The sequence below is a fragment of the Vipera berus genome (genome assembly GCF_964194415.1).
Source record: "Vipera berus genome assembly, chromosome: 1".
Taxonomy (NCBI): domain Eukaryota; kingdom Metazoa; phylum Chordata; class Lepidosauria; order Squamata; family Viperidae; genus Vipera; species Vipera berus.
Genome location: NC_138202.1, coordinates 208956504 through 208972680, shown reverse-complemented (window position 1 = coordinate 208972680; position 16177 = coordinate 208956504). Strand labels below are relative to the sequence as shown.

The 16177-nt window shown below is 38.2% G+C and overlaps 1 protein-coding gene across 2 annotated transcripts in view; it reads left to right on the top strand.

The window, feature by feature from the left end:
- Window positions 1–16177, top strand: part of KLHL29 (kelch like family member 29) — a 440315-nt gene that overhangs the window by 269854 nt on the left and 154284 nt on the right. For both annotated transcript variants that reach the window (XR_014024652.1, XM_081314123.1), the window contains exons 3-4: window positions 6196–6337; window positions 7114–7656. Coding sequence is in view for 1 of the 2 variants with exons in the window: in XM_081314123.1 (XP_081170249.1) it covers window positions 6196–6337; window positions 7114–7656 (685 nt within the window). In the remaining variant the exon portion in view is untranslated. The remainder of the gene's footprint in view (window positions 1–6195; window positions 6338–7113; window positions 7657–16177) is intronic.

The following is a 16177-nucleotide window of genomic DNA, read 5'->3' as shown; positions in this document are numbered from 1 at the left end:
TAGCTAAGCAGTTGCGGGGGGTGGGGGGGCGGGTCATAATTGGATAGATACCATCTCACTAATGAAGGGTAAGGATTTAAGAAGTTGGTAGCTAGGTTAAAAAAAAGATTGTGAAATTTATATATTGATTTTTCCAAAAAGAACTCTATATGAATCATCATTTTGTGTCTTCTTTATTCAATACAGATATTCTATTCTGGGGACTATTATTTAATGGTATAACTTTTAGTGTAGTTGATAAGTAAACATGAAAAAATCTGTTTATAAAGATAATTACATTTGTATATTGGACAATGAGAGAAAGGAACTAACCAGATTGTTTCAAAGAGATTGAGATTTATTAAATTTATATGCTGCCCTTCTCCCCAAGGACTCAGGGCGGCTCACAACAATAAAAAATTAAAAAACATAAAAGTACAAAATTTTTAAAAAAATTAAACAATGGATATAATAAATAAATGACAATTAACCCAATAAAAACCAAATTTAAAACCATAGTCAGTCCAGGCCCGCTTGTTGGAACATCCATGTCTTCAGGTCATGGCGGAAGGACCGAAGGTCAGGGGCCGTCCGTAGCTCTGAGGCAGTTCATTCCAGAGGGTCGGCGCGCCCACAGAGAAGGCTCTCCCCCTGGGGGTCGCCAGCCGGCATTGCCTAGCCGATGGTACCCTGAGGAGGCCGACTCTGTGGGAGCGAACCGGGCGAAGGGAGATTGACAATGGCAGCAGGTGGTCTTGCAAGTACCCTGGGCCTAAGCCATGTAGGGCTTCAAAGGTAATTACCAGCACCTTGAATTGCACCCGGAAGGCAACCAGAAGCCAATGCAGCTCACGCAGGAGTGGTGTAACATGGGCGTATAGAGATCCTCCCATAAGCACCCGCGTGGCCATATTTTGCACCAGCTGAAGCCTCCGGGTGCACTTCAAGGGCAGCCCCATGTAGAGAGCATTACAGTAATCCAGGCAAGAAGTGACAAGGGCGTGGGTGACCATGCATAGGGCATCTCGGTCCAAAAAAGGGCGCAACTGGCACACCAGGCGAACCTGTGCAAAGGTCCCCCTGGTCACAGCAGTTAGATGGTCTTCCAAGTTAAGCCATGAATCCAGGAGGACACCCAAGTTGTGGGCCCTTTCTGAGGAGGGCAGTACCTCCCCACCATTGAAAGAGATGGAACATATTGGACAATACGAGATGCCGGTATCCACAGCCACTCGGTCTTGGAAGGGTTCAGCCTGAGTCTGTTCCTTCCCATCCAGACCCGCACCACCTCCAGGCACCAGGACATCATGTCAAGGGCATCACTGGGTTGGCTCGGGGTGGAGATGAACAACTGGGTATCATCCGCATATTGGTGATACCTCACCCCAAACCCATGGATGATCTCACCCAGCGGCTTCATATAGATGTTAAACAGGAGGGGGGAGAGAACCGACCCCTGAGGCACCCCACAAGAAAGGGGCCTTGGGGTAGATCTCTGCCCCCCTGCCAATACGAACTGCGAACGGCCTGAGAGGTAGGAGGAGAACCACCGTAAAACAGTGCCTCCCACTCCCAACCCCTCGAGCCGTCGCAGCAGGATACCATGGTCGATGTTATCAAAAGCCACTGAGAGGTCAAGTAGGACCAGGACAGAGGAGCAACCCCTGTCCTGGGCCCGCCAGAGATCATGTACCAGTGCGACAAATGCTGTAACCGGGCCTGAAACTGGACTGGTATTGGTCCAGATAGTCCGCTTCATCCAGGAATTGCGGGAGCTGATGCGCCACAACACTCTCAACAACCTACAAAGTGAAGGTTGGAAACAGAACAATAATTGTTCAACGAGGCCGGGTCCAGGGCAGGCTTCTTGAGAAGGGGCCTCACCACCGCCTCTTTTAAGGCGGAGGGGAAGACACCTTCTCTCAATGAAACGTTGACAACTGCCTGGAGCCAGCCCCCTGTCACCTCCCCGGTGGCCGAAACTAGCCAGGAGGGACATGGGTCCAATAAACAAGTTATAGCGCTCAGTTTACGCATACAAACAAACCATATTCAGGCTGACACAGGATTGGTGATTTACCTTTCATAGGAAGGATTAGCCTAAAAGATCTGTGACACAATTTGGAAAAACACCTGCATCTAACAATGTTTATGGGCATTAGCTGTGCCCTTGTCTAACAATGAACAAAACATTAAACCATAATGGCTACATGCCACCAGTCACAAAAAGCTGTTGCTTTCACTCATCTGAGATAGAACGTTTGTTTCTAATGCACAAAATACTTTGAAAGATCATTCAAATGGTGACTTCTATATATGATAATTTGCCCCATATTAAGGACTGCATGGGGAGAAAAAATTAAGACCATTCAAGGATATACAATATAAGCTCCGAATTAGGTACCAGGAGATTAGTGTTCCATTTTTCATCATTGTTTTCAACAATAACCATCATACCACTGGCTGAGCACAAGGCTGTGGTATCTCAATGTTAGGGATACAAACCAATGTTTTAAATTTACATCCTACAGTCTACACACAACTAACACGGTGTAACAATTTAGGCTGTAACCCTACATTCCTTTAAACCCTTTCAGAGGCACATCCTTTACATTCTGTTTGTTTGTTTTTGCTATGGGTTAGTGCAGAGTGATAGAACAGCTTTGAGAGATAAGTATGTATTGTTTATTTGCAATCAAGGATAGAGAAAGGCAAAACAAAAATCTAAAAATAAACTGAAGTAAAGTAAAACTTACTTTGCAAAAGAAACAGCTGTTTTACTGTTGCAGATCGTTTTCATTAAATTTCTTGCATTATGAGTTTAATACAGCTGTAAAAACATCAGAGGAATGCAAGAAACCTAACAGCCGTTGTTCCCTGAATTTATACATCTGTGTTAGAGCTTGGTTTTTACTTGTACATATGCCTTTAGTTTGAAAAAACTGAAAAAGTGTTAGAATCTGATCATTTCATTGAAAAGAATTCCGTTTATTTTGCTGCAGGCAAAACAGAAACTATTTATTAGGACTGAAAAAAGTGACTTATGAACATTTTTCTCATGACTGTTGCAGCATACCCATGGTCACATAATCGAAGTTCAGGCGCTTGGCAACTGGTATGTATATATGACAGTTGCAGTGTTTGGAGGTCATGTGATGACCTTTTGTGACCTTTTGTGACAAGTAAAATCAATGGGGAAGCCAGATTTACTTAACAACCGTGTTACTAACTTAACAACTGCAGTGATTTAACGACAAGAAAAGTTATGAAATGCAACAAAACTCATTTTTAACAACTGTTTTGTTTAGCAATGGAAATTTTGGGCTCAATTATGGTCGTAAGTGGAGGACTAGCTCTATAATAAGAGAGACTCATCATTTTTATTTTAATTGCTGAGACATTCTCCATCCTATCTATTTGATGTAGTTTATTAAGACAAATGTTTTCTTCACTGTCAGTACAATGTGCAATTGTAACTGTAGAGATGCTTCACCTTTATTGAAAGTGGCAAGTTCAGCATTAGTTATATGTGTTTTTCACTGGCTGTATGTGAATAATACTTACATTCCATCCATTCTCTTCCACAATTTGAACTTACAAACCTTTAGAACATTTAGCTTAGCAGTTTAGCCTTTTCTTTTTCACAGCTTGTTTCCCCATGTTTTTGGTGCCCAAGTCGTGCTTGGTATTGAGAGGATTACTGTACTTATTGATAGGTGTGTGACAATTACATGTTTTCAATTGAATTATTGGGAAGTGTGTTAAAAGATATCAAGCAAGGTACTTTGAGTGTGACTACCATGGAAAAGCAGCTTGTAAACAAATAGGTGACCATCATACCTACATAATCTCAACTGGGTGATTACAATAGGCTACATGGGGCTCTTTCTGGAAAGCAGTTCGAAATGATAGATTTGGCAGATTTCATCAGCCCAAAATACTGTTGGGATATATATTACGTTAACACTGTACATCAATAAACATCTGGGCTCAATTTAAGATTCTGGTTCTTATCTTTCAAGCCCTAATTAGATTGGGGCCAGGTTATTCCAAAGGCCATCTACTGACTTTCTATTATTTTAAAAACAAGGATATAACTCAGGGCACCCACTGTATTCATCACGTGAGGAAATTGTCTTGGTTCCACCATCAAAAGTGAACCAGTTTGTTATTTCTGTTTATAAGTCCTTTTTCTCAAGGGCCCAGTTTTGGAGGCTTTCTTCGTGATGACCCTCAGCTGGTAAAACTCTTTTTCAAGATATAATAGACCAGCTTCTTTTATCTTCTTCCTATTGTTTTGTCTGAAGAATTTTGTAGTTCTGCTCTATTTTTTATGACTGATTCAAGAAATTGTGTATGTGTATATTGTTAAACATTTTTTTTCCTGAAAGGTGTGCATCTATTGACTGAAAGGCAGGCTTGGCAATCTTATAAGTAAATAAACAAAATAATGCCATTGGGCATCTTGATATTTAATAATTTTCCTTTCTGTCTCTTCCTGAAGTACATGCTTTTTGAAGTATCACAGAGCCACAAAGCCTTTCAGAGGTTGTCTATTCAAGCAAGTAGACATTTGGCCTGTCTTTCCTTTCCTTTTGAAATGCACACCTGAAAGTGTGTTTCAAGCAATTTACCTCTTTCATGTCTTCCTTATTTAATCCAAATAAGCGTGTGACATGAAAGCTAAAAAGCAAAGTACAGCATAATGCAATTAGTGACTGTGATGTCTACAGAACATTTTAGAAAGCCCATCTCTTTACAGTGACCATCGAACATATCAGATAATTACAGCTAAAATAAATGTTCCTGTGTTCTACCAAAGACAAAACGTTCCCTTTACCATGGCTCTGAATTTCCAAAGCAATAATTTACGTCTTCTGGACCACTATAATGTAGCATTCTAAAACAACACTGGGTTTAACAGAAAAATAAGTCTTTTATTAGTTTTTTTTCTTTCTATTTAGCATTGAACATTTAATCAATAATCAGGAACTTTATTGGATTATTTCTTTATCTTTTCATTTCCTGCATTGTACCCCATGATTATTAGGCGCTGTAAATTCAAACCTGTAGCTTTTTTTCTGACTGAATCAATACTAGTTTGGGAGTGTGCTTGTCTTCTGACAGGTAAACCTACTTATTAAGAAACAGGAATTGTGAACCATGTTTTGATGGGAGGCAGAATAAAAGAATTTTTTGACTGACTGGATATTCTGTTTAATCTAACCAACATGATATTTTCTCCCTAAATACATATAAATTAGAACACACATATTTTGGACAATTTCTTTTTCTGTTAGGACCTGGCTAGATATCTACGGTATGTGGTGATGAAGAAGGCCTGTATTGTTGTTAGATTTGTGCAAGGAGGCATATAATACCAAAACCCTAATTCCATTCTCTAGCAGAGACATAAGGAGAAACTGGGAAGCACCTTGGTTATCATATTAAACATTTATTTTCCTTTGGATAGTTATATAAAGCTGCCTTTTTGCTTGTATTACAGAACCCTACTCTTTTCCGCTCATTTCTTTTAATACACTGAAAAATAGCCAGTACGGAATTGCTGCAACTTATATTGTCTTCATGTATTATTAGTTCAATTTTAAAGATTCTTATACAATAAGGCTTCTCCAACATCTCAAATGGGTTTTGGAGAAAGTCCATTTCTTCAAAAATGGCATTTCCTTTTTCGTTATTGGAAAAGGGACAATGCAGAAAAGATCCCAGCATGAAATTATGCCCCACAGATAGCTATGTCTTTTTTTATTTGGGTAAAGTCAGATAACTGTGATGAGTAGTAAATAGTATTGGAGACAAATTGTCCCAATAACTTGCATATTGATAGTAACATTGCATAAATAATATTATTATTATTATTATTATTATTATTATTATTATTATTATTATTATTATTATTATTATTAATTTGATTTATATACTGCCCTTCTCACGAAGGACTCAGGTACACACTGATGTTCCTGGCAAGTAATTAGATTGGGAGTAGAAGTGTTCTTTTCACAGCCTGCTTTAAAGTATCAATTGTTGGATTAATCATAATACCTTCCAAACAATAAAAAATATATTTAGCTTGCTCTTTCTAACATTGGCCTCGTTAAATGCAATATAAAACTTTATACAAAAACATGCAAAAATCCATAAGGATTCTGTATGTCTATGTCTAATTTTGATATGTTTTCTTTCATTCTCTGGCAGACACTTTCCATTTCCAAGACAGATAATCAACCACAAGGATTGGCAACCAGTGTAAGGTGGGGACAGACACCCATCAATCAGTCTACTCCCTGGGATACAGATGAGCCACCAGCTAAACAAATGAGGGAGACTGAAAACCCAGGTATACTTTCAGCCTTATTTACGTTTGTGCTGGAGAAAATTGTTCAAAGCAAATTCAGTATGCTCTTTCCAATTCCACTCTAAATAAGGCTTTATCATGAGTCCCTTTTTTTTAATACCACAGCTGGCTTTTCTTTCTAGTTACTAAGACCTCTTCAGGTTACTCCTATCCCATGGGTAATACAAAAGTATTAAGATGCTGCAAGTTTGTTAAAGTTCTTCCTTCTGCCCTTTCTGTTCCTTTTTATTCTGTGCAATAATAATAATAATATCCCACTGCATAATACTTTTTAGGTTTTTAGGTTTAGGTCCTTTGGCTGTGGTGTTATTATAGATGCGTTTAATACATAAAGTCTCTTTTTGTGTCCAGAGCCACCTGAAACATTTTCCAGCTTCCTGACACATACATTGTGCAGCTACGCCTGGCGCCTAATTATAACCTCTTTGTAGCGGCTGGAACATGGTTATTATACACACTGAGTGTTTGTCAGGGAGCCACAAAACACATTGGAGAAAGAGGTTAATTTTCTTGGAAGCAGAAAATTACAGAAAACATACTGTCTTGCACGTTGATCAGGATTTTTAACGCTGGTGCTTTTCTGCCATATTACAGCATTTACTGCTTTGCACTTACCATTTTGGATTGATGTCAATCCATCCCTCTCGTTATAAGGGAGGAGGGGACAGACTCAACAGAATCACATTTGCAGAGGGAGTTGTTTTAGGGACTTGACCTTTTGCAAAAATTGTTCTTATTGCTAGCTTTCCTTTTTCCAGGTACAGCTCCATGGGTTACAACAGTTGCAGCAGGTAGCCAACCAACTCTCATAACTCATTCTTATGGGATGAATCAGCCACCGACCTTCAGCCCAGCAGTCAACGTCCAAGCCCCTGTCATTGGAGTCACACCCTCACTCCCTCCACATGTTACCCCCCAGCTTCCATTAATGCCAGCTCATTACCAGCTTCCGCAGCAGCCTTCACGGCCTCTCAGTAACATGGTTGTAAATCTGCAAAGCCAGCCTTTGTACACAAACAGTCAACCCATTACTATGTCTTCTATGACTGGGGTTGGTCAGGTGACTCACCCGGGCCATGGGGCAGTAGGGAATGGTCACATGACTTGTCCTATCCTGCCTCCACCACCACCTGCTTTGCCTTCAGCTGCCCTACCTAATAGTGTTCCAGCCACCAATGGGCAGGCTGCTCCTCAGCTTCCTCCTAACCCGACGGGCAATCAGGACAACACAAATGGGGTGCAGATGCTACGGACTGTTGGTGTGGGGAAATACGAGTTTACAGATCCATGGCATCCAAAAGGTAAGTCAGCCCAAACTCTTCACATTTTTGGTGATCGGTACCTTCAAGGATATGTCCACTTTGTGGAGGGTAATAGATAGCAATATTGAAGTTCTGCCAGCAGCCTGAACAAGAGGAAGTCCTGCCAATTAAAGCATCTATCATGTTGACGGTCTTGTACCAGCACTCTGGCATCTGTTTCCTTGCCTTGTATCTAAGGTAGCTTTTCATGAATTAAAGATAATAAACTGGCTCTTCCAAGGAGACAAGGGGTGGGGTGGGAAAATGTGCTTGTTTTGGTACTCAGTGACACTTTCCAAAGTATCTTAAATAAGTAGAGATTCATATATTAAAGCACCTGAGACTGCTGTTGCTCTTAGCCATAGATTTTCTTTTATTTCTCTGAGAAGCACTTTCTTATAAGTCACACCACCATATTTCTGGCATTTGTTGTGCTTTTTGAGTTATGCCATTTCATATGAAGTGTCAGAATTTTTCTCCTTTTAACATTTAGAAGATTTTGGTTGATGTTTCAGTCAGCTCTGGGTACTAGATAGATTAATCAGCCTGGAAAAAAAAGAATATTGACATCCCATGGTTTTGTGTGTGTCCATGTATAGGTGAGATTAGTGTGTGTGTGTGTGTGTGTGTGTGTGTGTGTGTGTGTGTGTGTATTGTACCATTAAAATATATATCTAACAATGTGAAAGACAAGTAATTTCTCCTTTTAAAAATATAAAGAGCCAGACATTTTAATTAGTTTTCTTTTTAATTTTAGACCATTATATTGAGGGTTTTTATGGATACATGAGAATATTGGATTTACTGGCAAGTTGTTCATTGTGTTTCTAAAGGTTTTAAAGATTATTTTCGTCTTAGAAAAAAGCAGGAAAATTAATAAGATTGAAAAACTATCTCAACAGTTCATAAGAGAGGATCTTTCAAATATTAAAATGTCTTGCTGACAAAATTCAAATGCTAATATATAATTCATGAAAACTATTCCTGAGCATCAGAATAATTCCATTTTTTTCTGGAGATGGTTCTTAAAAAATTGACAGACATACAAATATTTAAGATCTATGTTTTGGAACCATTTTAAGCTAATTTTCCTCTTCTAGGTTCCTGGGCTAAGCTTACCAAAGTGAAATGAGCCCTTTCTGTCGGAAGATCTAAAACAGACGTTTTCATCCTTCCAATCCATACCTAGACGGTGTCCCATACAGTGAAGTGGAGCCAATATTCACTTTAACCGATGACAGTCTTAGCTTTATCTATGGTCATAAATTGTAGGGCAGGCGACTTTTCTCATGAATTATATTTTACTAGCTTCCTTGTTTATAGTCATCCCCATCTGATTTATTCTCCCTCGTTTAATAGTAAAGAGAGATTGAAGAATTCATATACTAATGCCTGAAAGCAAAAATAATTTATATATTTATTTAATGAAGGATTCATTTCCTTTCCTCCTTAAAAGCATGTACTTTGAAGCTATAATTGCACTTGTCAGATCTAACATCAAACAAGTAAATTTATAATCTAGTTAAATAAGAAGAAATCTTCAATTTCATAACTGGGCTCTATACTTAAGCCATGTTTAGAATGAAAACCTTAATATAAATTATCTTGCATTCATAAAGAGAGTAGTTTAATATCCCGCCTTGATGTTTTGCATTTTTCAGTTCTGATTAATTTCAGATTTGTATGTGACTCGCTGCTTGTTCTCCACAAAGGGGAGAGTTACGGTTTAAGTATACAAACAAAAATGTTTCCGCTAGTTTTTAGAGATTTTCTCCCTTATTTTGGGTGAATCCCATTATGCATTATAAGGAAGTTTGGCTTTTTCCATAGTCTTTCAGTTATTATTCCCCCATCTCATATAGAAAAGCAAGCTTCCCTTTTTTACTATTTGACAGTCTACTCCAGTTTAGTATAACTAGTTTGCAATTTCTCAAAAGAATATGTCTTGCCAGTCAAAATGTGAGATATTGATGTTTTATACATTATTAGGGAACTGATTTAAAATTGCACATTTTGTTTTTCCTAATTATGTTTCAATCAGAAGAGTTGTATTCCTGTAGGATCTCCACTAGAATGCACTCAAATATTTTTGTCATAAGCTATTTCTATTTTATAATAGAATATTTGTTTATAAGTAAACAAATACATTGCAGATAATATCAGCACAAAATGGAAGAATTTACTGGATATCCCATTTGCAATAGGTCAATGTTTTTTCCCATTGAAAAGTGGAAATTAAGCTTTTATGTTTCATCTAATTTGCTTTAAATATTCTTAATTATCAGAATATATGTCAGTTGAGAATTTAATTGGTTTCTTATAGTTGGTAGTGATGGTGCGAAGTATTTTTAGATATGTTAAGTATTTAAATGTTTAGGGTTGCTACATTATTTTAACAATATTTTCCTGTTACATATATTAGGAAATTAGCATTGTATTGATGCAATTATTGGAATATTTGCTTATTTCTCTCCTTTATAAAATGCTTAAAAGTTTTTTTTCAATCATGCTCAGTTTTTCTATACCACCACCATTAGGAAATGCTAAAGGTAAAGTAAAAGCAGCCATATGTGACTTGAACCAATATTTATGCTCCTAAAAAGAAATTCTGCCATCACTAACTGCATGGGAAATTAAGCCCAGTTTTCTTTATTTTCTGAAGTTGCCTGAAAACTAGAGAGACTGAGAAAAAACATTGGGCTAAATGTCATTGGGGCCTGTAGAATATTGTGTCACAAAATCTTTCAGGTGCCGTAGAGTTAGATTTTTAAGTTTCTACCATTTTGTGTCTCTATTTTAAGTGTAATTTATCTCAGTATTAGATAACAACATTAGATAAAATTATGTTTCAATTCCCACTGAAATTAGACTAATCGGCTGCTCTAAGGACTTATTTAATCAGCTGAATAATTTTAAGGACATTACTTAAAGCATTTTTTCAAAACTATGAGGAAATGCAATAGTTCACATACAGTATGCTTAGAAATTATTAATCAAACACTTGTATGAGCTGCTGAAATCAAACTGGTGATTCCTTCAGATATGTTCGACTGTCTATTTTGTCTTAATGGGCATCATCCTTAGGATCATAGTTCTTTCCTATTGCATTAAATATCTGTCCCGAATGAAGCTTACATTTGTGTTGTGAGAATAACTCATTTTTCCAACAGAAAAACAATAGATAGAATCTAGTGGTTAATATTTGATACATAGTATACTCCCAGTAACCCTGTAAGTCTCTCCTCCAAAAACTCACATTTCATTTTACCAACCATGAAAATATCCTTTAGAAAGGAAACGTTCAGTTATCTGTTGTGTGTATGTATTGTTTGTATGGAAGAACTTTTGGATACATATATAATCCTATTCAAGAACCCTCTGAGTTAAGTGGTATACAGGTACTGCTTGCTTACCAACTGCCTTGTTTAGCAACCATTAAAATTCACATCAGTTACATTAGTGTAGAAAAAGCCGCTCCATGACCAATCCTTCCCTTTACGACTGTTGTGGTGCCCCACAGTTATACCATCACCATTTAGGTGTTCCATAACCAGTCTACATTTACAATTGTTGGAGGGTCTTGGAAACTCTTTTGCTAAATATTTTTGTAACTCGTGTAATTGTAAACTTACCAATGTTTTGAACACTTTGGGGATTTTCTTTAGATTTTATTAGCTGCCCTGAATATTCTCTGCTGTGGAAAAATGGAGAATCTATCAAATAAAGTAGAGCAGGAGTGGTTCCTTTGTACTTCTTTTTGTTTCCAATTGCTCCATCAAGTAGGTTACAGCTGATTTTTTTTTTAACATCTGCTTGAGAAGCTGGAGGTCTCCAATCTTTTTTGCATCAGTGCTTAGTGTAACATTTGGGTTTATTGTCCACCTACATAAATTGTTATGGTTTTCTTTTAGGGAGAGGGAGGGAGGGGAAAGCATGGCCACTATTTCCTTCATTTTTATAGTGGTCCCCAAACAATAAAACAGCTGGTGGACAGTATCATCTAGACCAGGGGTAGGCAACCTTGGCTCTTTTATGACTCATGGACTTCAACTCCCAGAAATCCTGAGCCAGCCATGCTGAGGGGAAAGGGAGAGGTTTCCAAGCGGAGCCATGCTGGCTCAGGAATTCTGGGAGTGGAAGTCCACAAGTCATAAAAGTGCCAAGCTTGCCTAACCCTGATCTAATCTGAAGACCACTGTGATAGGCAGCTATATAGGTTACTCTCTCTGATGAGAATTGTTTTACCTGTTGGATATAAATAGTGCGGATGGCAAAGTTCACGTCTTTTTTTTAAATACAAATTTATCTAAATTGACATATCTTTGCAAAAAATGGGAAGAAAGCACTGTGGAGAGGCAGCTAGACCCAATGATCATTTAATGCAGAGGTCCCCAACCTTTTGAGCACCAGGGACAAGTTCCATGGAGAGAGGTTTTTCTGCGGACCGGAAGGTTTCGTGTAGTGCCTGCATCCCACTTAATGGGGCTTTGCTTGTTTGCGCGGACCAGTTTCTGGCATGCCTTGGCCGAGTGCCAGTCCATGGACCGAGGAGTGGGGACCCCTGATTTAATGCACATAAACTGTTGGTTATAAATAATAATAAATGTGTAGAGAGAGGGCACAAAAAGAGGAATATCGGTGGCCCTCCAGACCTTGGCAGACAGGGCCAGAGATTAGAACCTCTTTGCTTCTTACCTATTTCAGCAACTTTAATAATTTAAATATACTTCTTAAATTAAAAATCCCTTGTTAAACAGATTCTCCGATGTCCGTGTTACCTGTAAACCAGTTCTATATGCATATTCCCAATTTAAATTCCAAGAACATTGCAATCATAAAACATTTTATTTGGTTCCTCATATCTTGAAGCACAACAAGCTGGGTGTATTCACATTTCTGACACAGTGAATTGCAGGCTTTTGCTACATCATTAGCTCACTATATTTTCTTTTTGGTATTTTTTTTTAGTGTGCGTGTGTGTTAAATAACTGAAACTGTGATGGTAGGTAGTTGACAGACTGCCAATAAAAGAGCGGTTCAGTTGAATGCTTTGTTAGCTTCTGGGGAGAAAAAAAGCCAAGATGGCACTAGAGAAGATTGCTCCTGAGCATCCTCTCTGCTCCTGCCAAATCTCTGAGGAGTTCTGGATGATCAAGTGGGTAAAGGCATACCTGGGGCATTGTTGGTGGAGGATAAGAAGTAGGCATGATTAGATGTCAGCATGAGCTCAAATTGAAGCCAACTTTATGGCAGCAAAGCAAAATTACTTCTTTGCTTTATTGCAGCTGAGGAATGCCAACCAACTGAACCATTTAGAGGTGCACTCCCTACTTGGAAGAGATAGTCTGGGTGGCAAGTTGTGATTAATTGGCTGATCCTTTTATGGATCCAACTGCTTGCATTCACATTGGCAGCTGGATAGACAGGGTCCACTGAGATATCAGAGGTAGCATCCTGTGATTTTTGATCCTGTGCATACAGAAGTAGACAAGGTTTTTAGCTTTGTCACTTGTGGACCTGACCTTTGTTCTCTTTTTTTTTTATTAAAGAGTTTTACAAAAACAAAATTTTACAATATATCCCCAAATCCCCCCCACCTCAAAGCCGCCCACTTCCCCCCCCACTTCCCAGAGCTAAATACAGGATTATAGTTATAATAATCATATTCTAAATAAAAATTATGCATAATATACAATTAACCAAATTCATAATGTGCTTTAACTCCCCTTTAACATAACTACATACGAAGTACCAATAACAATATCCCACTAAAATCTACTCATAAGCTAAATGGAACTTTTTAGTCTGACCTTTGTTCTCTTGGCTAGTTAAAGTGTTGGGAAGGATTGTTGTTATGTGTTAGGTTTCTATTGTATTCTATTTTGTTGTCTCCACACACTCTACCACCCAACACTCTGCTGTGCTGCCTCATCATGACAAGGGAGAGAGGATGGATTTGGGAAGGATGAGCAAAGAATGCTGGGAATGCATACCAAAAGAATCTAACTTCAGTAGGGTCACCCAAGTCATTCCAGTTGCCCAGCTAAAGCAAGCAGGAATCTGCATTGGGCAAAAGCAATATAGGAAGATACTGGAGAGAGATAACTGATGTTGACATGTAGGAAAAGAAAATCTGAAGCTGCAAAGATTACATGGAACATGGCATATAAGAAGCATAAATATGGGAATGCTCACCACAGTGAAAGATTTAGCAGAATAACAGAGTTGGAAGGGACTTTGGCAGTCTTCTAGTGCAACCCCTGATCAAATAGGAGACCTGTATGATTTCAGACAAATGGTTGTCCAATCTCTTCTTAAAAAATCTCCAGTGATGGAGCATGCACAACTTCTGAAGACAAGCCATTCCACTGATTAATTGTTCCAACTGTGAAGACATTTCTCCTATAAGTTAAATATATTTATAAAATAAATAAAATTTATTTTATTCAATTTCAATGAGACTCCAACAGACTTTGAGCGCACAAAAATAAAGAGCAACATAACAACAAAATATGGTAAATTAGACCAGATAAATTAGAGGAATAGGTACAAAGTAATTGCAGGAGGGCCAGACAACACCACAAAATGTAGAACATCAGAAACAAGGGAGTTCCATCCATCTTACCCCAATATCTGAAAAAACAGCCAGGTTTTCAAGTCCATCTGTCATTAGAGTAGAACCATATGGGTCTTGGGGTGGGTCACTCGAGAGGGCATACTGCATTACACAGAAAGTGGAGGAGGAGCCTGGTGGTGCAGTGTTTAAGGTGCAGTATTACAGGCAAACTGCCCGGAGCCTAGAGTTCGATCCTGGCAGGGCTCAAGGTTGACTCCATCCTTTCAGGGTCAGTAAAATGAAGACCCAAATTGTTGGGGGCAATATGCAAATAATACTTAACATTGTAAACTGCCCACAGAATGGTATAAATGTGGCAGTTTATAAACCTAAATGCTATTGCTATTGTTATTGCTAAGGTGCACTTCCTAGGTACTGAAAGTCACTGTTTAATTGAGGGGAGCAAAAAGCAAGCCTTCCCTATCAATTTGTACGAGTCAGGCATACATCACTGGAGTCCAATGATCCCTCAAATAATTAATTTATGCTTATAGAAAGATGAAATGAAATAAATACATGTTGACATCTTAGGCATCATTAAATTGAAATGTACTGGAATTAGGCACTTGAAGTCAGAAGGTCACACTGTTTGCTACCCAGCATATGAAAAAAAAACAAAGAATCTGTTGATTTTGTAGTCAAGAAATACTGTGTCAATGTAATAATTTAGAAGCTAACCAGCTTGTATAATGTGAGATGAATGATGCAATATTAGGAATGACTCAGCAGGAGTCTGTATCCCTTTAAGAGCCTGAGTATAAAAGGGAAGGTTTTTGCTGCTGTGTTATCTCGTCCGTTTCCTGCTGTAATTGCTGTGTGTTGGAGTTTGCTGAATCATCACGTCTATGTATTTTGTTCCTAGTGTATATTTGTAGACTACATTTATAAACTACATTTAATACAAACCACTGTTTGCTGTATTTACTCCTGGGTTACCTCAGCACAATAAGACTGTGCATGCTCTGACATACTGTACATAGCAAGAACAGTTCTTGACTTCAGTGTGAGTCAATGACCAAATTATATCAATTAGTTGTCCCATATGATGATTAGCGTTTTATGCTCCATGCTTTAATACAGAAGATATTTTATAAGGAATTTTATGATCAAGTACAATTTGAAATTGATCTACATTGTCCTGTTTCACTTTTTGCCTTTTTACACCATTAGAGTCCTATATGATGGAGCATTTCATTTAACAGAATTAAAATTACTATATAGGCTGTGGAGAGGAACAAGCAGTCAAGAAATATATCATAGGCTAGCACTCAGTAAAACAGGAGTGGCCTTTGTATACCTACAAAGACCAGAATCATGTGGGGCATTGTATTCCCTGTGACTTTCTATGCAAGCAAAGTTGGACGTTAAAGAATAGAAACTGAACTTTGGAGTTGGAGAAGACTGTTGAAAATATTTTGGACAACCAAGAAAACAAACCAATAGGTCACTGAATGAATCTCACTTGAGGCACAAATGACCAGGCTCAGATTATATCCAGCTTCAGTTACATTGTCCAAAGGGTCCCTGGAAGAGGCTCTAATACTGGGAAAGCTAGAAGGAAAGAGAATAAGGTGACAACCAAATGGACTCAGTTGTAGCGGCAAAGAGTGCGCTGTTGGGACACTTGAAAAAATAGCTTAGGGATAGATAGTCTTAGAGAATATCTATATGGTGGCTAGGAGTCAAAAACAACTTGAAGGCACATAATCAGTATATAGGCTGTGGATAATTGGTTTATATGGAAGTGAATTAACTCAGATTAGTGTAAAAGATCATATGCCAAGGTCTTGTTTCTGCAGGGTCCCAAGAGGGTATCAAAATGCTTTGTGTTGCTTTTTTGCATCATAAGCATTCTTGTGAGCATTGTTACTTGCTCATTTTTAGCTACTTACCTTGTACTTAAGT